Source organism: Pseudophryne corroboree, chromosome 1 (genome assembly GCF_028390025.1).
Source record: "Pseudophryne corroboree isolate aPseCor3 chromosome 1, aPseCor3.hap2, whole genome shotgun sequence".
Classification (NCBI taxonomy): Eukaryota; Metazoa; Chordata; class Amphibia; order Anura; family Myobatrachidae; genus Pseudophryne; species Pseudophryne corroboree.
In genome coordinates, this window is record NC_086444.1 from 140,994,309 (window position 1) to 141,019,943 (window position 25,635).

Below are 25,635 nucleotides of genomic sequence, written 5' to 3' on the forward strand. Positions count from 1 at the left end.
GTCCCTGGAAATTTCTTCCCTTTGTGACTGCCCCCCAGCCTCGTAGGCTGGCATCCGTGGTCACCAGGACCCAGTCCTGTATGCCGAATCTGCGGCCCTCCAGAAGATGAGCACTGTTCAGCCAGCACAGAAGAGACACCCTGGTTCGTGGAGACAGGGTTATTAAACGATGTATCTGAAGATGCGATCCGGACCACTTGTCCAACAGGTTCCACTGAAAGATTCTGGCATGGAACCTGCCGAATGGAATTGCTTCGTAAGAAGCTACCATCTTTCCCAGGACCCGCGTGCAGTGATGCACCGATACCTGTTTTGGTTTTAGGAGGTCTCTGACTAGAGAAGACAACTCCCTGGCTTTCTCCTCCGGGAGAAACACTTTTTTCTGGGCCGTGTCCAGAATCATTCCCAGGAACATTAGACGTGTCGTGGGGACCAGCTGTGACTTTGGGATATTCAGAATCCAACCGTGCTGGCTCAGCACTTCCTGAGATAGTGCTACTCCCACTAACAACTGTTCCTTGGATCGTGCCTTTATTAGGAGATCGTCCAAGTATGGGATAATTAAAACTCCCTTTTTTCGAAGGAGTATCATCATTTCCGCCATAACCTTGGTAAATACCCTCGGTGCCGTGGAGAGTCCAAACGGCAGCGTCTGGAATTGGTAATGGCAATCCTGTACCACAAATCTGAGGTACTCCTGGTGAGAATTGTAAATGGGGACATGCAGGTAAGCATCCTTGATGTCCAGGGATACCATGTAATCCCCCTCGTCCAGGCTTGCAATAACCGCCCTGAGCGATTCCATCTTGAACTTGAATTTTTTTATGTATGTGTTCAAGGACTTCAAATTTAAAATGGGTCTCACCGAACCGTCCGGTTTCGGTACCACAAATAGTGTGGAATAGTAACCCCGGCCTTGTTGAAGTAGGGGTACCTTGATTATCACCTGCTGGGAATACAGCTTGTGAATTGCCGCTAGCACTGCCTCCCTGTCTGAGGGAGCAATCGGCAAGGCGGATTTTAGGAAACGGCGGGGTGGAATCGCCTCGAATTCCAGCCTGTATCCCTGAGATACTATTTGAAGGATCCAGGGATCCACCTGTGAGCGAACCCACTGATCGCTGAAATTCCTGAGGCGGGCCCCCACCGTACCTGGCTCCGCTTGTGAAGCCCCACCGTCATGCGGCGGACTTGGAAGAGGAAGCGGGGGAGGACTTTTGTTCCTGGGAACCTGCTGTTTGCTGCAGCCTTTTTCCCCTGCCTCTGCCTCTTGACAGAAAAGACCCTCCTTTTCCCCGCTTGTTTTTCTGGGATCGAAAGGACTGAACCTGATAAAATGGCGCCTTCTTAGGCTGTGAGGGGACATGGGGTAAAAATGCTGACTTCCCAGACGTTGCTGTGGAAACTAGGTCGGAGAGACCATCCCCAAATAATTCCTCCCCTTTATAAGGCAAAACTTCCATGTGCCTTTTGGAATCTGCATCTCCAGTCCACTAGCGAGTCCATAAGCATCTCCTAGCAGAGATAGATAGTGCACTTACTTTAGATACCAGCCGGCAGATTTCCCTCTGTGCATCTCTCATGTATAAGACTGAGTCTTTTATATGGTCAATTGTTAACAGGATCGTGTCTCTGTCTAGTGTGTCAATATTTTCTGACAGGTTATCTGACCATGCAGCGGCAGCACTGCACATCCAAGCTGACGCAATTGCTGGTCTGAGTATAATGCCTGAGTGTGTATATACAGACTTCAGGATCGCCTCCTGCCTTCTATCAGCAGGTTCCTTAAGGGCGGCCGTATCCTGGGACGGTAGTGCCACCTTTTTTGACAAACGTGTGAGCGCTTTATCCACCCTCGGGGGTGTTTCCCAACGTAACCTATCCTCTGGCGGGAAAGGGAACGCCATTAGTAATTTCTTAGGAATCACCAATTTCTTATCAGGGGAAGCCCACGCTTCTTCACACACTTCATTTAATTCATCTGACGGGGGAAAAACTACAGGTAGTTTTTTCTCCCCAAACATAATACCCTTTTTTGTGGTACCTGGATGTAAATCAGAAATATTTAACACCTCTTTCATTGCCTCAATCATGCAGCGAATGGCCTTAACGGGCATTAAATTTGACTCATCGTCGTCGACACTGGCGTCAGTATCCGTGTCGACATCTACTTGTGCCACCTGAGATAACGGGCGTTTTAGAGCCCCTGATGACTTTTGAGACCCTTGGACAGGCACGAGCTGAAGACTCGGCTGTCCCACAGTCGGCATGTCGGCAAATTTTTTATGTAAGGAGTCTATACGTGCACTCATTTCTTGCCATACCATCATCCACTCAGGTGTCTGCCCCGCAGGGGGTGACATCTCTGCTAAAGGCATCTGCTCCCCCTCCACATCATTATCCTCCTCAAACATGTCGACACAGCCGTACCGACACACTCCACACACACAGGGAATGCTCAAATAGAGGACAGGACCCACAAAAGCCCTTTGGGGGGACAGAGTAAGAGTATGCCAGCACACACCAGAGCGCTATATATATACAGGGACTAACGGAGTTATGTCCCTAATAGCTGCTTATACTGTATACAGTGCCAATTTAGTGCCTCCCCTCTCTTTTCCCTCTTACTGTACTGTAGAAATGCAGGGAAGAGCCAGGGAGCTTCCTTCCAGCCGAGCTGTGAGGGAAAAATGGCGCCAGTGTGCTGAGGAGATAGGCTCCGCCCCTTTTTCGCGGCCTATTCTCCCGCTTTTTTTGGGATTCTGGCAGGGGTATTTACCTCATATATAGCCCCAGGGGCTATATATTGAGGTATTTTAGCCAGCCAAGGTGTTTTTATTGCTGCCTCAGGGCGCCCCCCCCAGCGCCCTGCACCCTCAGTGACCGGAGTGTGAAGTGTGTATGAGGAGCAATGGCGCACAGCTGCAGTGCTGTGCGCTACCTTGGTGAAGACAGGATGTCTTCATGCCGCCGATTTTCCGGACCATCTTCCTGCTTCTGGCTCTGTAAGGGGGACGGCGGCGCGGCTCCGGGACCGAACATCAAGGCTGGGCCTGCGGTCGATACCTCTGGAGCTAATGGTGTCCAGTAGCCTAAGAAGCCCAATCCGGCTGCAAGCAGGCGAGTTCGCTTCTTCTCCCCTTAGTCCCTCGCTGCAGTGAGCCTGTTGCCAGCAGGTCTCACTGAAAAAAACAAATTCTAAGACTATAACTTTCTAAGAGCTCAGGAGAGCCCCTAGTGTGCATCCAACCTCGGCCGGGCACGAAATCTAACTGAGGCTTGGAGGAGGGTCATAGTGGGAGGAGCCAGTGCACACCAGGTAGTCTAAGATCTTTCTAGAGTGCCCAGCCTCCTTCGGAGCCCGCTATTCCCCATGGTCCTTACGGAGTTCCCAGCATCCACTAGGACGTTAGAGAAAAAGAGAATCTATATTTTGTCTCCTTGGAGGAACTGGACAGTGTGGATACATTTGATGAACCATCTGTTGTCCTTCTGGAATAGATGTGTAGGTACATTGCCAGGAGCAAGGAAGCAGGTCTCCGGAGAGTAGTAGTTATGGTAGTAAGGTCACTGCAACAGCTGGTTTAAATAGAGCATTAATGTCCCAGATAGGCTCAGCGATTATGTGTGCATGCAGTGGACTCTGGTTGGTAGTTAGTCAGGCAATACTTGCCAAGATGGCAGCACCCATACTCCAACAGCGCAGGAGATGACTGTGGGATGGACACCCAACACCCAGCTGGTTTACAAGCATGAAGCTCAGGCATGTCTCCTGCGCCAGAAGCAGCACCAATGGGCGTGAGGTTGCTTCACCGGGTCAGGTAAGGGGGCCTGGAACCTTAAATGTGTGACAACCTCTTGACTGTTACTCGTTCAGTAACTACCCTATGCCGTTTTTATGTCCTCCAGTCCACACTCAGCTCAAAGATCTGAGTGAAATACTGGGGGTCAAGAATCCTTGAGCTCATCAAGTCAGAGAAAAAAAAATGTTCCAAAAGGCTTCCTTTCAGCTTACAACTAAGTGTGTATGAGGTCTCACTGCCCACGTATGGAGTGGCAGATAAAGACATCTTGACAGTAGTTAACGCTCACTGGCCAGCTCTGAAGAAATGACATCTCGGCAGAGCATGTAGGAAAAATAAATAAATAAAAATAGGATTTTAATACCTACCGGTAAATCCTTTTCTCGTAGTCCATAAGGGATATTGGGGGAAACTAGTATGATGGGATATAGACAGGGTCCAAAGGAGCCAGTGCACTTTAAATTTCTTCCACTGGTTGTGCTGGCTCCTCCCCTCTATGATCCCTCCCACAGGCAGTTATAGGTAAAAACATGCCTGAAGGAGAAAGGACATATGAGAGAAGGAACATGGTAAAAAAGGGTGGTGAGATTTACAAACCACAAACATAACTGGTAACAACAACTGAACAGGCAACTATAGAACAAGAACCTGCATAAACGTCAACGCACTGAGGCTAGCGCAAAATATCCCTTATGCACTACGAGAAAAGGATTTACCAGTAGGTAACCAAAATCCTATTTTCTCAAGTATCCATAAGGGATATTGCGGGGAAACTAGTACGATGGGGACGTCCCAAAGCTTCCAAGCAGCACCACCTGCCCAAACTGGGTATCCTCTTTGGCCAGGGTATCAAACTTGTAGAACTTCACAAAAGTGTTCTTCCCCGACCAGGTAGCAGCTCGGCATAGTTGCAAGACCGAGACGCCACAGGCAGCCCCTCAGGAAGAGCCCACTGATCTAGTAGAGTGGGCCTTTAGAGACTTAGGAACTGGTAAGGCTGCCGACACATAGGCCTGTTGGATAGTAAACCTAATCCAACGAGCAATGGACTGCTTTGAAGCAGGGCAAACCACCTTCTGCGCATCATAAAGCACGAACAAGGAAAACGTCTTTCTGATCCGAGCTGTACGCTTGACATATATCTTCAAGGCACGCACAGCATCCAATGCCTCCAGAGAAGCAGAAGCATCAGAACTGGACGGAACCACAATAGGTTGAAATGCGGAGACAACTTTCGGCAGGAACTGCTGTCTAGTCCAGAGCTCCGCTCTGTCCTCGTAAAAGACCAATTAGGGACTTTTACACAATTAGGCCCCTAATTCTGACACACGTTGAGCAGAAGCCAGGGCCAGTAACATCACAGTCTTCCACCGTCATTAGAGGTTCAAACCAGGAGGACTGTAGAAATTTCAAACACTACATCCAAATCCCAGGGTGCCGTAGGTGGCACAAAAGGGAGGTCGTATGTGGAGTACCCCTTGCAAGGTCTGAACTTCTGGCAACACTGCCAAATTCTTCAGAAAGAAAATGGAGAGAGCTGAAATCTGGACCTTAATGGAACCCAGACGTAAGCCCTTATCCACACCAGCCTGCAGAAAACGTCCCAAGTGAAACTCTGCAGGCGGATAAGTGTATTCCTCGCACCAAGAGACATATCTCCTCCAGATATGATGATAGTGTTTTGACGTCACAGGTTTCCTGGCCTGAACTATGGTTGCAATAACCTTCTTGGAAAGGCCCTTGCGAGCTAGGATGTTCCGCTCAATCTCCATGCCGTCAAACGAAGACGCCGCAAGTCCGGGAAGATGAACGGTCCTTGTTGAAGATCGCTCCCGAGTGGTAGAGGACAAGGGTCTTGGACAGACATGTCCAGAAGATCCACGTACCACGCCCTCCGAGGCCAATCTGCGGCAATTAGAATTGCCTGGACACCTTGATTCCAGATTCGCTTTAGCCCTCTTGGGAGCAATGGGATCGAAGAAAACAGGTAGACCAGCCGGTACAGCCAAGGCGACGCCAATGCGTCCACGGCACTATCCTGAGGGTCCCTGGTCCGCGAGCAATACCAGGGAAGTTTCTTGTCGAGACAAAAAGCCATCATGTCTATTTGCGGGCAACCCCACCGGTCAATGATCTGCTGGAACACCAGATGGTTGAGTCTCCACTCCCCCGGGTGGAGATCGTTGCCCACACCCGGAATGAAGATTGCCGACATGGCTCTTGCATTTCTTTCCGCCCAGAGGAGTATCTTTGACACCTCTCGCATGCAAGCTCTGTTTTTTGTCCCTCGTCAATTGATATATGCCACCTCCGTGGCATTGTCCGACTGTACCTGGATCACGTGAACCTTGAGCAAAGGAGAGGCTTGAAGTAGAGCATTGTAGATCGCCCGAAGTTCCAGAATGTTGATTGGAAGGAGGCTTTCGTGGGCTGACCACCTGCCCTGGAACTGCGCCCCTTGGGTGACAGCTCCCCATCCTCTCAGACTTGCATCCGTCGTGAGGAGGGTCCAATCCTGGATTCCAAAACTCCTGCCCTCCGGGAGACTGGAGGACTATGCCACCACTGGAGGGAAATCCTGGCCTGAGGTGACAGCTGAATCATCTGGTGCATCTGGAGATGTGATCCGGACCATTCGCTCAGGAGATCCAACTGAAACGTTCTGGCATGGAAACTCCCATACTGGATTGCCCTGTATGAGGCAACCATCTTACCCAACAATCTTATGCAGAGATGTACGGACACTCGAGTAGGGAGGCGCACCATCTCCTGAAGTGTTGTCGCCTTGTCCTCTGGTAGAAACACCTTCTGGGCCACAGTATCCAGCAACATCCCCAGGAACAGGAGCCTCTGAGTTGGCTCCAGGTGGTACTTCTGTAAGTTGGAGGATCCACCCATGGTCGGACAGAAGACGGATGGTGCGGTCGATATGTAGCAACAAAAGCTCCTTGGATCTTGCCTTTATCAGAAGATCTTCCAGATAAGGGACCACATTGATCCCTTGGATCCCGGAGTTGAAGCATCATCTCCGCCATCACCTTCGTGAATACCCTCGGGCTGTTGACAGGCCGAAGGGCAGTGCCTGGAATTGGAAGTGATCGTCCAGCAGGGCAAACCGCAGGTACGCCTGATGAGGCCAAATCGAAATATGGATAGGCGTCCTTGATATCCAAGGAGACCATAAATTCCCGTTCCTCCAGGCCCGCAATCACTGCTCGCAGGAATTCCATTTTGAACTTAAACACCCTCAAATAAGGATTCAAGGATTTCAGATTCAGAATGGGTCTGACCGAACCGTCCGGCTTCGGCACCACAAACAGGTTTGAGTAAAACCCCTTGCCGCGTTGCAGTAGTGGTACTGTAACAATGACGTGGGACTGGACCAACTTTCGGATTGCCTGTTGTAACGTAACTTGCATATCCTCCAAAGCTGGTATGCTTGATTTGAAAAAATGTTGGGGGGAAAGAGTACTGTCGAACTCCAGCTTGTAGCCGTGAGAAACGAGTTCCCTGACCCAGGCATCCTGGCAGGAGGTCTCCCAGACGCGGTTGGAGTGGACTGTTCCTGAGAACTGCTACTTGCAGATTTTCTGGACTACCTCTTGTGCCTCTAGCTGCATTGGAGGCACTTCGAGTGAAATGTGCGAGACCGAACGTACTGGACAGATGGTCCCGAATAAGAGCGTCTCACCGGCGGGGCCCTAGAAGGGAGAAACGTGGATTTCCCAGCAGTAACCTTGGAAATCATGCATCCAACTCAACCCAAAAAAGCCATTCCCCAGAAAAGGGGAGGGACTCCACATTACGTTTGTATTCTCCGTTTCGCAATCCACTGACGCAACCACAAGGCTCTGTGCGCCGACACCGCCATGGCCGACGTCCAAGCATTTATGTTACCTATCTCCTTGAGGGAATCACAGAGGACATGGGTAGTGTCCTGAATGTGCTTCAGGAGGGTTACCATGGTAACTAAGGGCATATCCCCGAGAGGTCCCCCTGAATTTGCGCGGCCCAAGAGCAAATGGCATGGGTCACCCAGCAACCCGCAATGACCGGTCTTTGTGAAAGGCCTGCTGCAGTGTATATAGATTTTAGGGTCGTCTATCTTTCTATCCCCAGGATCCTTCAAAGTAAAGGAGCCCAGCGCAGGCAGCACTGCCTTCTTAGACAGGCGAGAGACAGACATCCACCCCAGGGGGTTCCTCACAAAATTTTCTACCTTGAGGGGCAAACACTTTTTGGACACTTGGAATTTTTTGACTGGATTTTTCCAGGGCTGTTTGAATAAGTCATCTAACTCTGGAGATTCAGGGAAAGTGACATTGGGCTTGTTTTGTGCAAAGAAAAAAAAGACTGCTGTGAAGCAGCATCCTCTAGAGCAGGGCTGGCCAAACCGGTCCTCGAGATCTACCAACAGTTCATGTTTTCCAGGCCTTCTGGAGATCTGTAGAACCGTCAGTTAGGAATGAATGCAGCACATCTTAATTAGTAATGATTACACCTGAGCACCAGCTAGGTGGCCTGGAAAATGTGAACTGTTGGTAGATCTCGAGGACTGGTTTGGCCAGCCCTGCTCTAGAGGGAGCTGTAACATCCCTTATAGCCAAAATGAGGGGTTCAATACCCCGAGTAGAATCGGGATCCCCACTAACAGGATCCAGGTCATCCCCATCATCTTATATATCATCATCTGGATCAGAGAGCAGAGCAGGTAAACCATGCTTCTGGGGACCTGTATGAGAGAGATGGGGGGCTATGCATCAGCCCTAGCAGCTAAATCTGCAACAGCTTGTTGCAGTAGCTGAGTTTTCTGCACATTAACAGTGAGCTGGGATGACATATCCGACATCCCAGTTTTAAGAGACCCTAACCAGTGGGGCGCTGTACCCTCTCCCCCAACCTCTTCACTAATTTGTGAAGACTGACTGCATTGCTCACAGGAAAGAGTCAGTAGATAATGGAGAGAATCTGGTGTGACAGATACTGTCAAATATGGGTAAGCCCAAGCTGTGCAGTAAGTACAAAAACATACACCAACACACAGACAGTTATAATGCAAGCCTGCCCTACTGTATGTGAGAGGAGACAGAGAGGGAGAATACCAGCACACCCCGAGCTGCACAGTCCCAATGAGACTGTCAGCTCTGTAAATATCAGCAACACTAACAAATACAGTCCTAAACAGGCTCAGAATAGTGTACACAAGCGGCTCTTCCCCTTAGCTACACCCTGTACCAGTTTCCAGCGTGTCTGTGAGGCAGGAAGCGCTGAGTGTGTGCTGTTGATGGCTGCTGTAAGCCGAGGAAGGCGCCAAAATGCAGCTGGTACCACTCTGAGGAACCTCCGCCCCCCTCCAATGGCACCGCAGCTATACATATTAGTTATACTGGCAAAGTCTCCAAATAAGCTTAAAACCTCACACAAGTGCTTAGTTAAGCAGTTTTGTGCCAGTGTACACACGGGGGACCCTAGCGGGACCCCCAGGGAGGGTTCCGTACGCTGCACCCGTGGTCAGCCAAACTTTGAACCGGGGACCTCCCTAGCGGGGTCTCCGGTGTGTACTCACCACCGATGTCACCTTCAGGCAGCATTAGGGGTGTGCGGTGTGCTGCGGCTGTGACAGCCAAGGTGCAGTGCCTCGTTGAACAAAGCCCCTCGGGTGGCCCTGCAGCGGAGAAGCAGCTCTGCACCTTGCAAGGCTGGTGACCCCACCCCACCCCCGGCGCAGGTATGCTGTTGCCCAGACAGCATACCAAAAATAAAGAAGTTTTGAATGAAATTGAAGAAAACTCTGGAGCTGCAGAGATGTGCATCCTCTCCTGAGGGCACTTTTTTCTAAACTGCCTGTGGGAGTGGGCATAGAGGGGAGGAGCCAGCACACCCAGTTGAAGAAATTTTAAGTGCACTGGCTCCTTTGGACCTTGTCTATACCCCATCGTACTAGTTTCCCCCAAATATCCCTTATGGATGCTAGAGAAATACTACAATGGCAGTTTTTTAAGCCTACATCCTGCTAGCATCTAATGAGACCCCTGTCTATACTTGTCAGCCATAGAAAAATATCTGTAGGCGACAAATGCTTTCGCTTGTTACATCTCTAACAGATGAAATCTCCAAGATAGCTCAGCAGCTCACTGGTGGAACGAATATCTAGCTCAGTGGTTTCCAAGCTCGGTCCTCAAAGACCCCCCAACAGTTAATGTTTTCCAGGTCTCCTGAGTGAATCACAAGTAAAAGACTAAAAGAATAATTTCTTTTAAAACGTGTCAGTGAGTAATGAATACACCTGTGCAACTGCTAGGTAACCTGGAAAACATGAACCAGGGGTCCTTGAGGACAGTGTGGGAACCACCGATCTAGCGGATATTTATCTCTCTCATATCTAGACGACATCTCCCAACATGACCCTTTCCAGGAGGGACAATATGCTCTGCTTCTGGACTTCTCTTAATTTATGATTGTCTGCATCTGTTTTGAACAGGTTAATGGAGAAGAAAGGTGCTTCAGCACAGGTGATGGCAATCAAATTATGAGGTTAGTCCAGGTGCAGAGCATTCTGTCCTTCCTGGAAAGGGTCATGTTGGGAAGTATGCTATCTTATCTCTATCTAAGGGCAGACTAGATAGGCCAAGTGGTTCTTTTCTGCTGTCAATTTCCATGTTTTCATGGGGTGTGAGCAGAAATCTGTCTAGGGCTTTTGGGTGCCTTAAATGGGCCCCTATTAGTTTGCACGGGAAAAGCCTCTTTACGCGGTTTATTCCAGTTCATTTGGATGCATGGATGTGACACTGTTGACCCTAGTTCAGTGTTCTTAGTACTTCTGTGAGAAAATTCTAAGAGATGGTGTTAGTCCAAAGGACCGACGTATGAATTAGAAAGGATTCCCAGTCATCCAGAATCTCAGAAACTGGACAGGGATTGCAAAAACGTGCCATAGCACGTATTTTACGCTGTTTTGAGACACGGGGACTCACACTGCTAAAATAGGTGTCCCCCCAGGGACGCACTCCACGGCAGCCAATCCTTAGTGGCCAATTGATGGGGGCAGGCCGGTGACTGGGTGTTCCTGCGGGGAAAGGGGGCTGTCTGAGTTCACGCAGCGCGGCTGCTGGTAATACGGCTGGAGGGCGGCCAGCTCCAAGCAGGAGGAGCAGAGGACCGGGTGCCCGGCAAAAGCCAGCCCACAGGTGGCAGGCCGCACACCTTTCAATTAAAAGATGTGTGCTGCTCAATCTGGTGCCCGGTCCGACATCCCCACAAGCATGCAGCCGTTGAGGACACTCACAGTCTGCTCTCTGTAGATACAGATATGCAATACATATAGGATTTTACCCATACAGATATGGGATTTTACCGGGGGTCGTCTCTGCGAAGTCACCTGTGGTCTGTACTTGCGCTTGTTACCTGCACCCTACCAGTCTCTACTGCCTGCTGCCAAAGTCTCTGCAGCCCACTGCTGCCCCTGGCTTGCATCTCCTGGACCTGCTGGCTGTTTCCTAGTCGCTGTGGCTGCTGGATAGTCAATACTCAATGCTTCTGGTAGAACTGCCGGCGGCCACCATTTTGGATGACCTGGTGCTGCAGGAGTTCCAGAGCTGACCTCCATTGTCAGGTGAGGGGTTTCCTGCTGCTTTGTATTTAGCAGCTGTGTGCATTTTCCATACTTCAGCTCCACTTTCCATTGTACCACCTCCCATGCTCTCTCAACAATGTGTTCCCTGTATCATCTTAGGAAGTGCTGGATCCCGTCCCTCCCCAGTGCTAGAAGGAACTATATACATTATTTTGTGTGTCTGTGGTTTTAATTGTGGTGTAGGGGTTACTGAGGTTTGGCTACTACTACACTGATACCCCCTTTCAGCCCGCCTAAGGTGGGTCGCACCCAGGAGCCCGATACGGGTGCAGCCTACCTCAGACCCCTCACCGCCGCTGTCCCCAAACCGGGATATAGGTTGGTGACATAGTGAGGGCGGCGCTTAGAGTTCACGAGCTCCAAGTGCCGCCCGTCCAAACAGAGTGAACGGGAAACTGGTCACATCAACCCAGCTTCCCGTTCACACAGCACAGCAATCTGGGTTGACATGTGTTCAACCCTGCTCGCTACCAGAGTTGGAATACCGGGTCGCTCGATACTTTTGTAGTGGCGGAGTTGTAGTGATTAGTGCAGTGCATATGGAGGGGGGAGGGGGGGGGGGGGGTTTGAGCATATGGGGGATGTGTGCTGTAGTTTGGTATATACTGTAGGGGTATCTAGTACAGTACTGTAGTGCGGGGTACAGGAGTGGTGTAGTGTGGAACACGCTGCTGTGGAGGCGGAATGTCAATTAGACACTGGGTGCATTTGGTGATCACAAGAAGCATGATGGGAAAATGCTGCTGTGGAGCGAGCAAAGCCATAAGCACCGAGTGCATTCACATACGGTCTTGTTTTTCCTTAGCATGGGTGAGGGACGGCATGTGAATGGGGGACCCAAAGCATTTTAGCACCTTGGCCCACCACTCACTAGTTCCCTTACTGTATATATGTGTAATGTTGCTATAGATGGGGATGTCGAGGACAAGTGAGGGAGCGGATGGGAATTTTAGTGGTATGTAGAGTGATCTAATTCCATGTGGGGTGGTCTGTGGGACCTTAAAGGACACAGAGGGCACGATTAAATTCGAAGACAATTGAATAGCACTGGGAATTAGCTCCCAGGGCTATTCAATACAGTGCAGTGGTAAGTCTGAGAATGCCCGTTCTCCTCGACTAAACAGGGTGTTTGTAGAACTGGCATTCTTTGACTTAAGTGCCCAGTGCGACGCTGTTTCTGCCTTGTTAAGGGCAGAAATCAGCATTGCGTCAGCACTTTTGACGGATTTCTGCCCGCACCCCTCCGGGGGTGCGATAAGAAATCATTGTCGGATGTCACAGGGCGCTGTATTGAATAGCCCTGGGAGGTAATTCCCGTCGCTATTCAACTGTCTTCTAATTGAATCGTGCCCGGAAAGGCTCAAGTGTATTTAAAGTGCACGTGGAGCGGTCTGATGGCCATTTAATACTGACAACTGATAATGGAAACCAGAAACAATGAAGTGGGCCCCAAGATTTTATAAATGATGGGTCCCTGGTACCCACAGAAATTTTATCCCAGCACGATCACTGCTGGAGCTACAGTATAGGAAATGTAGAAGGGAGAATCCATTGCAGTTTGATCTAAAGTAACTGGAGTAACAGCCACTTTTCTGATCAGTTTTTGAAGACTACTGCAAAGCCTTCAGGTCTGCTTAGTTTGCAGGTGTTCTGGATTGCACCATCACATTTACTCACATACTTGTGAAACGATCATGTAGCATGCATGCTGCTTACTTTTTAAGACAAATCTCCAGCCTGACCAGACATCCTGATGTGCGTCTCCAGTAACAAACGGGATATAAAAATACTTTAAGCTAGCAGAACTGCTCCTGAAACAGAAAGCTGTAGCACTAGGGATAGCCCACTCTGTCCTTGGACGTGCAGCAAAAGTGTGCATTCCTGAACCCTCCCAGTAGTGGTGGTGATCTACACCAGAGGTTCCCAAACTGTGTGCCGTGGCTCCCTGGGGTGCATCGGGACACCTGCAGGGGTGCCCTGGGTTGGTGGTCCAGGACCAATTAAAAATTCATGGTCAATATAATAGGCAAAACCAGTGCTGGTGGCTGCCAGTCATAAAATATGTGGCCAAACAGAAGCAAATATTGTCCCTCACCACACAACTGACCCTAAGGATGACATATAAACGCAATCGACTTAATGTAATATTTCTTTCTAAATTTCTCAATAAGAAATTTTTGGCCTAGGGGTGCCGTGAAAAATATTCTGATATTCTAGGGTGCCGTGATTCAAAAAAGTTTGGAAACCACTGATCTACACTTACATAAATACACTGTCTGCCAACAGCTAGAGTTAGGCAAAGACTCACAGGGCCAAGAGGATATACCATCCTAGGGCATTTCTTAAACTACCTTTCTCTACCTATCTAGAATGCTCCGACCCATTGTAATGGACGTCACAGAGAAGGAATAATATATACATTTATAAAAAAATCGAGAAACCCACTGCCTATGCAGTGCACACAACTTCTTAATGACTAAAAGGTTTTTTTTCCCTCTATTGAGAGAACAGGTGAAAGGCACACCTAACAATGGAAATATAAAGAGCACAGTAAGATGCAATAGTCCTGACACAAAACACAGTAAAATGGAAAAGTGTATATACAAATTCAGAACGTGCACAGTGGTGTAAAGCTGGAGCAAAAGGGAACAAATCCCTGTCAGGCCAGATTACCCGTACACACTGGGGCGACTTTAATGAAGGACGGAGCAATCGTTTTCAGTCCTTCATTAACATTACTACAGGATGCTAGCGATATAGTTAGGTTTGATATGCAGAACATCAAACCAGACGTCGGTCCGATCCACAGGATCAGACGACATATAGCTCAGTGTGTACCCAGCTCAACACATAAACCTGCCGATTCTTGGGGTTTAACTTGAAAAGGTGATATTTAATGCAAAGTCTAACAAGGTTACACCAAACACACATCACAACGATCAAACAAGATCAAAGTTTAAAGAGATCTTACGCATTCTCTTTTTCTTGACTTCCATCAATTGTTCCTCCAAAATGCTTATCTCCTAGAAGAAAACAGTGTGAGGAAGGATGTCCATTCAGTTTTCTCCCAAATACAATTTGGAGCTTTTATAAAAAAAAGTGGTGATAGTGTGGCGTTGTCCATAGCAATCAGATGGTCGTTGTATTCTAGTGTTCCCGTGAGGCTGTTTCAGCGTGGGAGCCACGCCCTGCCCAATTTTAAAATGGCAAAATGTGTGCTGATCTTATGCTGTCTCCACCTACAGGCTGCAGTGGGAAAAGTTGCAGTTAGCGTTCATGGATTGTGAATAGATGCCGTATGCATGCACACAGCATCTGTCCACTGTGAGGGGAGCTTGGGGGCAGCCCAGCATCTCCGTAAATGCTGGGCATACCTCAGAGAGTGGTAAACCTGAGGACACATCCCCTTTGAGAGTATGCACGCAAAAGAAGTGCCCGCTCTCCCGGAAGTGCCATGCCCGCAGTTCACCCTGGAGCGAACACTAGTAGTACAATTCACAAAATGAAAGCGGACAGTTTGGGTGTTCTAGGTAACACTAACAACACTGCCTATAAGCTGTGCAGCCAAGCCCCATTCCTCCCCTCCTCCATGGCACTGTGTGTGACGACATCAGAGGCAAAGCCTGAACTTGCCCTTTTTCTTCACTGGCACTACCCTGTGCCTCAAAAATGCCAACCATCTGTTGCAGACGTATCCCTTCCCCTCTACCCCACAGCACGTATGTAGAAGGCACTACCATGTTCTGTGGGGCATTCAGGGTTGTGAGCATCATTAGCCCCCAATAATCCCACGGTCTGCTACGGTCATACAGTTTGGATGCCCTAAGAGCTGAGAGACCAGTAACTGGGAGGCCACTAGGCATTCACAAGACAGCAGCCAATGAGTGGGAGCAAAAGATACTGTGCTGGAACATTGCATACAAGCTATAGAGGCCAAAAAGACAATGTAACAGCATCACCACTGCCCGCTTGGGTTCAAGGAAAAGCTTTTGAAAAAGATAAGCGTTACGCAAGAAATAAAAACAAGAATATGGTTTCTGAATTACAAGGGAAATTCAACATATAGTCAGTGGCTAGATCTGACTAAATAAGTGGGGCATAAAAAATAAGATTTTACTTACCGATAAATCTATTTCTCGTAGTCCGTAGTGGATGCTGGGACTCCGTCAGGACCATGGGGATTAGCGGCTCCGCAGGAGACAGGGCACAAAAATAAAAGCTTTAGGACTAGGTGGTGTGCACTGGCTCCTCCCCCTATGACCCTCCTCCAAGCCTCAGTTCGGATACTGTGCCCGGACGAGTATACACAATAAGGAAGGATTTTGAAACCCGGGTAAGACTCATACCAGCCACACCAATCACACCGTACAACTTGTGATCTGAACCCAGTTAACAGTATGACAAACGTAGGAGCCTCTGAACAGACGGCTCACAACAAGAACAACCCGATTTTTTTGTAACAATAACTATGTACAAGTATTGCAGACAATCCGCACTTGGGATGGGCGCCCAGCAACCACTACGGACTACGAGAAATAGATTTATCGGTAAGTAAAATCTTATTTTCTCTGACGTCCTAGTGGATGCTGGTACTCCGTCAGGACCAGGGGGATTATACCAAAGCTCCCAAACGGGCGGGAGAGTGCGGATGACTCTGCAGCACCGAATGAGAGAACTCCAGGTCCTCTTTAGCCAGGGTATCAAATTTGTAGAATTTTACAAACGTGTTCTCCCCCGACCACGTAGCTGCTCGGCAGAGTTGTAATGCCGAGACCCCTCGGGCAGCCGCCCAAGATGAGCCCACCTTCCTTGTGGAATGGGCCTTGATAGATTTAGGCTGTGGCAGGCCTGCCACAGAATGTGCAAGTTGAATTGTGCTACAAATCCAACGAGCAATCGTCTGCTTAGAAGCAGGAGCACCCAGTTTGTTGGGTGCATACAGTATAAACAGCGAGTCAGATTTTCTGACTCCAGCCGTCCTTGAAATATATATTTTCAATGCCCTGACAACGTCCAGCAACTTGGAATCCTCCAAATCGCTAGTAGCCGCAGGCACCACAATAGGCTGGTTCAGGTGAAACGCTGAAACCACCTTAGGCAGAAACTGAGGACGCGTCCGCAGTTCTGCCCTGTCCGAATGGAAAATCAGATATGGGCTTTTATACGATAAAGCCGCCAATTCTGACACTCTCCTGGCTGAAGCCAGGGCCAGTAGCATGGTTACTTTCCATGTAAGATATTTCAAATCCACCGATTTGAGTGGCTCAAACCAATGGGATTTGAGAAAATCCAAAACTACATTAAGATCCCACGGAGCCACTGGGGGCACAACTGGGGGCTGTATATGTAGTACTCCTTTTACAAAAGTCTGGACTTCAGGAACTGAAGCCAATTCTTTCTGGAAGAAAATCGACAGGGCCGAAATTTGAACCTTAATGGACCCTAATTTGAGGCCCATAGACAATCCTGTTTGCAGGAAATGTAGGAATCGACCCAGTTGAAATTCCTCCGTCGGGGCCTTCCTGGCCTCACACCACGCAACATATTTTCTCCAAATGCGGTGATAATGTTGTGCAGTCACCTCCTTCCTGGCTTTTACCAGGGTAGGGATGACCTCTTCCGGAATGCCTTTTTCCCTTAGAATTCGGCGTTCAACCGCCATGCCGTCAAACGCAGCCGCGGTAAGTCTTGGAATAGACACGGTCCCTGCTGAAGCAGGTCCCGTCTTAGAGGTAGAGGCCACGGATCTTTCGTGAGCATCTCCTGAAGTTCCGGGTACCAAGTTCTTCTTGGCCAATCCGGAGCCACGAGTATCGTTCTTACTCCCCTGTGCCGTATAATTCTCAGTACTTTTGGTATGAGAGGCAGAGGAGGAAACACATACACTGACTGGAACACCCATGGTGTTACCAGAGCGTCCACAGCTATTGCCTGAGGGTCTCTTGACCTGGCGCAATACCTGTCCAGTTTTTTGTTGAGGCGGGACGCCATCATATCCACCTTTGGTTTTTCCCAACGGTTCACAATCATGTGGAAGACTTCTGGATGAAGTCCCCACTCTCCCGGGTGTAGATCGTGTCTGCTGAGGAAGTCCGCTTCCCAGTTGTCCACTCCCGGAATGAACACTGCTGACAGTGCTATCACATGATCTTCCGCCCAGCGAAGAATCCTTGCAGCTTCTGCCATTGCCCTCCTGCTTCTTGTGCCGCCCTGTCTGCTTACGTGGGCGACTGCCGTGATGTTGTCCAACTGGATCAACACCGGCTGACCCTGAAGCAGGGGTTTTGCCAGGCTTAGAGCATTGTAAATCGCTCTTAGCTCCAGTATATTTATGTGAAGAGACATCTCCAGGCTTGACCACACTCCCTGGAAGTTTCTTCCCTGTGTGACCGCTCCCCAGCCTCTCAGACTGGCATCCGTGGTCACCAGGACCCAGTCCTGTATGCCGAATCTGCGGCCCTCTAACAGATGAGCACTCTGCAACCACCACAGAAGAGACACCCTTGTCCGTGGAGACAAAGTTATCCGCTGATGCATCTGCAGATGCGATCCGGACCATTTGTCCAGCAGATCCCACTGAAAAGTTCGTGCGTGGAATCTGCCGAATGGAATCGCTTCGTAAGAAGCCACCATTTTTCCAAGGACTCTTGTGCATTGATGCACAGACACTTTTCCTGGTTTTAGGAGGTTCCTGACAAGTTCGGATAACTCCCTGGCTTTCTCCTCCGGAAGAAACACCTTTTTCTGAACCGTGTCCAGAATCATTCCCAGGAACAGCAGACGTGTCGTCGGGGTCAATTGAGATTTTGGAAAATTCAGAATCCACCCGTGCTGTTGCAGCACTACTTGGGTTAGTGCTACTACGTCCCCCAGCTGTTCTCTGGACCTTGCCCTTATCAGGAGATCGTCCAAGTAAGGGATAATTAATACGCCTTTTCTTCGCAGAAGAAACATCATTTCGGCCATTACCTTGGTAAAGACCCGAGGTGCCGTGGACAATCCAAACGGCAGCGTCTGAAACTGATAATGACAGTTTTGCACCACGAACCTGAGGTACCCTTGATGTGAAGGGCAAATTGGGACATGCAGGTAAGCATCCTTGATGTCCAGGGACACCATAAAGTCCCCTTCTTCCAGATTCGCTATCACTGCTCTGAGTGACTCCATCTTGAACTTGAATTTTTGTATGTACAGGTTCAAAGATTTCAGATTTAGAATAGGTCTTACCGAGCCGTCCGGCTTCGGTACCACAAATAGTGTGGAATAATACCCCTTTCCCTGTTGTAGGAGGGGTACCTTGACTATCACCTGCTGAGAATACAGCTTGTGAATGGCTTCCAATACCGTCGCCCTGTCTGAGGGAGACGTTGGCAGAGCAGACTTTAGGAACCGGCGAGGGGGAGACTTCTCGAATTCCAACCTGTAACCCTGAGATACTACCTGCAGGATCCAGGGGTCCACCTGTGAGTGAGCCCACTGTGCGCTGAAATTCTTGAGTCGACCCCCCACCGCCCCTGAGTCCGCTTGTAAAGCCCCAACGTCATGCTGAGGGCTTTGCAGAAGCCGGGGAGGGCTTCTGCTCCTGGGAGGGAGCTGCTTGGTGCACTCTCTTACCCTTTCCTTTGCCTCGGGGCAGATATGACTGTCCTTTTGCCCACTTGTTCTTATAGGAACGAAAGGACTGCGGCTGAAAAGACGGTGTCTTTTTCTGTTGGGAGGGGACCTGAGGTAAAAAAGGTGGATTTCCCGGCTGTTGCCGTGGCCACCAAATCCGATAGACCGACCACAAATAATTCCTCCCCTTTATACGGCAATACTTCCATATGCCGTTTGGAATCCGCATCACCTGACCACTGTCGCGTCCATAAACTTCTTCTGGCAGATATGGACATCGCACTTACTCTCGATGCCAGAGTGCAAATATCCCTCTGAGCATCTCACATATAAAGAAAAGCATCCTTTAATTGCTCTATAGTCAATAAAATACTGTCCCTATCCAGGGTATCAATATTTTCAGTCAGGGAATCCGACCAAACCCCCCCAGCACTGCACATCCATGCAGAGGCGATGGCTGGTCGCAGTATAACACCAGTATGAGTGTATATACTTTTCAGGGTAGTTTCCAGCCTCCTATCAGCTGGATCCTTGAGGGCGGCCGTTTCAGGAGACGGTAACGCTACTTGTTTTGATAAGCGTGTGAGTGCCTTATCCACCCTAGGGGGTGTTTCCCAGCGCGCCCTAACCTCTGGCGGGAAAGGATATAATGCCAATAACTTCTTTGAAATTAGCAGTTTTCTATCGGGGTTAACCCACGCTTCATCACACACTTCATTCAATTCCTCTGATTCAGGAAAAAATAAGAATTTACTTACCGATAATTCTATTTCTCGTAGTCCGTAGTGGATGCTGGGGACTCCGTCAGGACCATGGGGTTTAGCGGCTCCGCAGGAGACAGGGCACAATAATAAAAGCTTTAGGATCAGGTGGTGTGCACTGGCTCCTCCCCCTATGACCCTCCTCCAAGCCTCAGTTAGGATACTGTGCCCGGACGAGCGTGCATAATAAGGAAGGATATTGAATCCCGGGTAAGACTCATACCAGCCACACCAATCACACCGTACAACCTGTGATCTGAACCCAGTTAACAGTATGATAACGAAGGAGCCTCTGAAAAGATGGCTCACAACAAGAATAACCCGATTTTTGTAACAATAACTATGTACAAGTATTGCAGACAATCCGCACTTGGGATGGGCGCCCAGCATCCACTACGGACTACGAGAAATAGAATTATCGGTAAGTAAATTCTTATTTTCTCTAACGTCCTAAGTGGATGCTGGGGACTCCGTCAGGACCATGGGGATTATACCAAAGCTCCCAAACGGGCGGGAGAGTGCGGATGACTCTGCAGCACCGAATGAGAGAACTCCAGGTCCTCCTCAGTCAGGGTGTGCCCCTGACCAAGTAGCAGCTCGGCAAAGTTGTAAAGCCGAGACCCCTCGGGCAGCCGCCCAAGATGAGCCCACTTCCTTGTGGAATGGGCTTTTACTGATTTTGGCTGTGGCAAGCCTGCCACAGAATGTGCAAGCCGAATTGTACTACAAATCCAGCGAGCAATCGTCTGCTTAGAAGCAGGAACACCCATCTTGTTGGGTGCATACAGGCTAAACAGCGAGTCAGATTTTCTGACTCCAGTCGTCCTGGAAACATATATTTTCAGGGCCCTGACAACGTCAAGTAACTTGGAGTCCTCCAAGTCCCTAGTAGCCGCAGGTACCACAATAGGTTGGTTCATGTGAAAAACAGAAAACACCTTAAGGAGAAATTGAGGACGAGTCCTCAATTCTGCCCTGTCAGAATGAAAAATTAAGTAAGGGCTTTTATATGATAAAGCCGCCCATTCTGACACACGCCTGGCTGAAGCCAGGGCTAATAGAATCTTCACCTTCCATGTGAAATATTTTAATTCCACAGTGGTGAGTGGATCAAACCAATGTGACTTTAGGAAACTCAAAACAACATTGAGATCCCAAGGTGCCACTGGGGGCACAAAAGGAGGCTGTATATGCAGTACCCCTTTTACAAACGTCTGAACTTCAGGCACTGAAGCCAGTTCTTTTTGGAAGAAATTCGACAGGGTCGAAATTTGAACCTTAATGGACCCTAATTTCAGGCCCATAGACAGTCCTGTTTTCAGGAAATGTAGGAAACGACCCAGTTGGAATTCCTCTGTAGGGACCTTCTTGGCCTCACACCACGCAACATATTTTCGCCAAATGCGGTGAAAATGTTTTGCGGTTACATCCTTCCTGGCTTCGACCAGGGTAGGGATGACTTCATCTGGAATGCCCTTTCAGGATCCGGCGTTCAACTGCCATGCCGTCAAACGCAGCCGCGGTAAGTCTTGGAAAAGACAAGGCCCCTGCTGGAGCAGGTCCTCTCTTAAAGGTAGAGGCCACGGTTCTTCCGTGAGCATCTCTTGAAGTTCCGGGTACCAAGTCCTTCTTGACCCATCCGGAACCACGAGTATCGTTCTTACTCATCTCCTTCTTATGATTCTCAGTACTTTTGGTATGAGATGCATAGGAGGGAACACATACCCTGACTGGTACACCCACAGTGTTACCAGAGCGTCCACCGCTATTGCCTGAGGGTCCCTTGACCTGGCGCAATATCTGTCTAGTTTTTTGTTCAGGCGGGACGCCATCATGTCCACCTTTGGTTTTTCCCAACGGTTTACAATCATGTGGAAGACTTCCCGCTGAAGTCCCCACTCTCCCGGGTGGAGGTTATGCCTGCTGAGGCAGTCTGCTTCCCAGTTTTCCACTCCCGGAATTAACACTGCTGAGAGTGTTATCATATGATTTTTCGCCCAGCGAAGAATCCTTGCAGTTTCTGCCATTTCCCTCCTGCTTCATGGGCCGCCCTGTCTGTTTACGTGGGCGACTGCCGTGATGTTGTCCCACTGGATCAATACCGGCTGACCTTGAAGCAGAGGTCTTGCTAAGCTTAGAGCCTTGTAAATTGCCCTTAGCTCCAGTATATTTATGTGGAGAGAAGTCTCCAGACTTGATCACACTCCCTGGAAATTTTTTCCTTGTGTGACTGCTCCCCAGCCACTCAGGCTGGCATCCGTGGTCACCAGGACCCAGTCCTGAATGTCGAATCTGCGGCCCTTTCATAGATGAGCACTCTGCAGCCACCGCAGAAGAAAACACCCTTGTCCTTGGAGACAGGGTTATCCGCTGATGCATCTGAAGATGCGATCCGGACCATTTTCCCAGCAGATTCCACTGAAAGGTTCTTGCGTGAAATCTACCGAATGGGATCGCTTTGTAAGAAACCACCATTTTTCACAGGACCCTTGTGCAATGATGCACTGATACTTTTCCTGGTTTTAGGAGGTTCCTGACTAGCTCGGATAACTCCCTGGCCTTCTTCTCCGGGAGAAAACATCCTTTTCTGGACTGTGTCCAGAATCATTCCTAGGAACATTAGACGTGTCGTCGGAAAAAGCTGCGATTTTGGAATATTTAGAATCCACTCGTGCTGTCGTAGAACTACTTGAGATAGTGCTACTCCGACCGCCAACTGTTCTCTGGACCTTGCCCTTATCAGGAAAGCGTCCATATTTCTTTTAGGAAGAATCATCATTTCGGCCATTACCATGGTAAAGACCCGGGGTGCCGTGGACAATCCAAACGGCAGCGTCTGAACTGATAGTGACAGTTCTGTACCACGAACCTGAGATACCCTTGGTGAGAAGGGCAAAATTTGGACATGTAGGTAAGCGTCCCTGATATCCAGTGACACCATATCGTCCTGGTTCGCTATCACTGCTCTGAGTGACTCCATCTTGATTTGAACCCTTGTATGTAATTGTTCAAATCTTTTAGATCTCACCGAGCCGTTTGGCTTCAGTACCACAATATAGTGTGGAATAATACCCCTTCCCTTGTTGTAGGAGGGGTACTTTGATTATCACCTGCTGGGAATACAGCCTGTGAATTTTTTCCCAATACTGCCTCCCTGTCGGAGGGAGACGTTGGTAAAGCAGACTTCAGGAACTTGTGAGGGGAAGACGTCTCGAATTTCCAATGTACACCTGGGATACTACGTGTAGGATCCAGGAGTCCACTTGCGAGTGAGCCCACTGCGTGCTGAAACTCTTGAGATGACCCCCCACCGCACCTGAGTCCGCTTGTATGGCCCCAGCGTCATGCTGCGGACTTGGCAGAAGCTGTGGAGGACTTCTGTTCCTGGGAATGGGCTGCCTGCTGCAGTCTTCTTCCCTTTCCTCTAACGCTGGGCAGATATGACTGGCCTTTTTGCCCCCTGCCTTTATGGGTACGAAAGGACTGAGACTGAAAAGACTGTCCTTTTCTGCTGAGATGTGACTTGGGGTAACAAAAGTGGATTTTCCAGCTGTTGCCATGGCCACCAGGTCCGATGGACCGCCCCTTTATACGGCAATACTTCCATGTGCCGTCTGGAATCTGCATCACCTGACCACTGTCGTGTCTATAAACATCGTCTGGCAGATATGGACATCACATCTACTCTTGATGTCAGAATGCAAATATCCCTCTGCGCATCTCGCATATATAGAAATGCATCCTTAAAATGCTCTATAGTCAATAAAATATTGTTCCTGTCAAGGGTATCAATATTTTCAGTCAGGAAATCCGACCAAGCCCCCCCAGCGCTGCACATCCAGGCTGAGGCGATTGCTGGTCGTAGTATAACACCAGTATGTGTGTATATACTTTTTTGGATATTTTTCAGCTTCCTATCAGCTGGCTCCTTGAGGGCGGCCGTATCTGGAGACGGTAACGCCACTTGTTTTTATAAGCGTGTGAGCGCCTTATCCACCCTAAGGTGCGTTTCCCAACTCGCCCTCACTTCTGGCGGGAAAAGGTATACCTCCAATAATTTTCTATCGGAGGAAACCCACGTATCATCACACCCTTTAATTTATCTGATTCAGGAAAAACTACAAGTAGATTATTCCCACCCTACATAATACCCTTATTTGTGGTACTTGTAGTATCAGAAATATGTAACACCTCCTTCATTGCCCTTAACATGTAACGTGTGGCCCTAAAGGAAAATACGTTTGTTTCTTCACCGTCGACACTGAAGTCAGTGTCCGTGTCTGTGTCGACCAACTGAGGTAAATGGGCGTTTTTACAAGCCCCTGACGGTGTCTGAGACGCCTGGACAGGTACTAATTTGTTTGCCGGCCGTCTCATGTCGTCAACCGACCTTGCATCGTGTTGACATTATCACGTAATTCCTAAATAAGCCATCCATTCCGGTGTCGACTCCCTAGAGAGTGACATCACCAATACAGGCAATTTGCTCCGCCTCCTCACCAACATCGTCCTTCTACATGTCGACACACACGTACCGACACACAGCACACACACAGGGAATGCTCTGATAGAGGACAGGACCCCACTAGCCCTTTGGGGAGACAGAGGGAGAGTTTGCCAGCACACACCAAAAACGCTATAATTATACAGGGACAACCCCTTATACAAGTGTTTTCCCTTATAGCATTTTCACATATGTAATCATATCGCCAAATAAGTGCCCCCCCTCTCTGTTTTAACCCTGTTTCTGTAGTGCAGTGCAGGGGAGAGCCTGGGAGCCTTCCTCACAGCAGAGCTGAGCAGGAAAATGGCGCCGTGTGCTGAGGAGAATAGGCCCCGCCCCCTAAAACGGCGGGCTCTTCTCCCGGAGTTTGTGAGATCTGGCAGGGGTTAAATACAGCCATATAGCCTCAAGGGCTATATGTGATGTATTTTAGCCATAAAAAAGGTATAGTACATTGCTGCCCAGGGCGCCCTCCCCAGCGCCCTGCACCCTCAGTGACCGCTGGTATGAAGTGTGCTGACAACAATGGCGCACAGCTGCAGTGCTGTGCGCTACCTTATGAAGACTGAAAGTCTTCTGCCGCCTGTTTCTGGACCTCTGGACCTCTTCAACTTCGGCATCTGCAAGGGGGGTCGGCGGCACGGCTCCGGGACGAACCCCAGGGTGAGACCTGTGTTCCGACTCCCTCTGGAGCTAATGGTGTCCAGTAGCCTAAGAAGCAAATCTATCCTGCACGCAGGTGAGTTTACTTCTCTCCCCTAAGTCCCTCGTAGCAGTGAGCCTGTTGCCAGCAGGACTCACTGAAAATAAAAAACCTAACTTAAACTTTTATTCTAAGCAGCTCAGGAGAGCCACCTAGATTGCACCCTTCTCGGCCGGGCACAAAAATCTAACTGAGGCTTGGAGGAGGGTCATAGGGGGAGGAGCCAGTGCACACCACCTGATCCTAAAGCTTTTATTATTGTGCCCTGTCTCCTGCGGAGCCGCTAAACCCCATGGTCCTGACGGAGTCCCCAGCATCCACTTAGGACGTTAGAGAAACTACAGGTAGTTTTTTCAGACCCCACATAATACCCCTTTTTGTGGTACTTGCAGTATCAGAGATATGCAAAGCCTCCTTCATTGCCGTGATCATATAACGTGTGGCCCTACTGGAAAATACGTTTGTTTCTTCACCGTCGACACTAGATTCGGTGTCCGTGTCTGGGTCTGTGCCGACCGACTGAGGTAAAGGGCGTTTTACAGCCCCTGACGGTGTCTGAGACGCCAGGACAGGTACTAACTGGTTTGCCGGCCGTCTCATGTCGTCAACTGATTTTT

At 49.2% G+C, this 25,635-nt stretch overlaps 1 protein-coding gene across 2 annotated transcripts in view; it reads right to left on the bottom strand.

The window, feature by feature from the left end:
• CENPH (centromere protein H) overlaps positions 1-25,635 on the bottom strand; it is a 135,612-nt gene that overhangs the window by 24,398 nt on the left and 85,579 nt on the right. For both annotated transcript variants that reach the window (XM_063963352.1, XM_063963349.1), the window contains one exon: positions 14,408-14,459. In XM_063963352.1, coding sequence (XP_063819422.1) covers positions 14,408-14,459 — 52 coding nt within the window. The remainder of the gene's footprint in view (positions 1-14,407; positions 14,460-25,635) is intronic.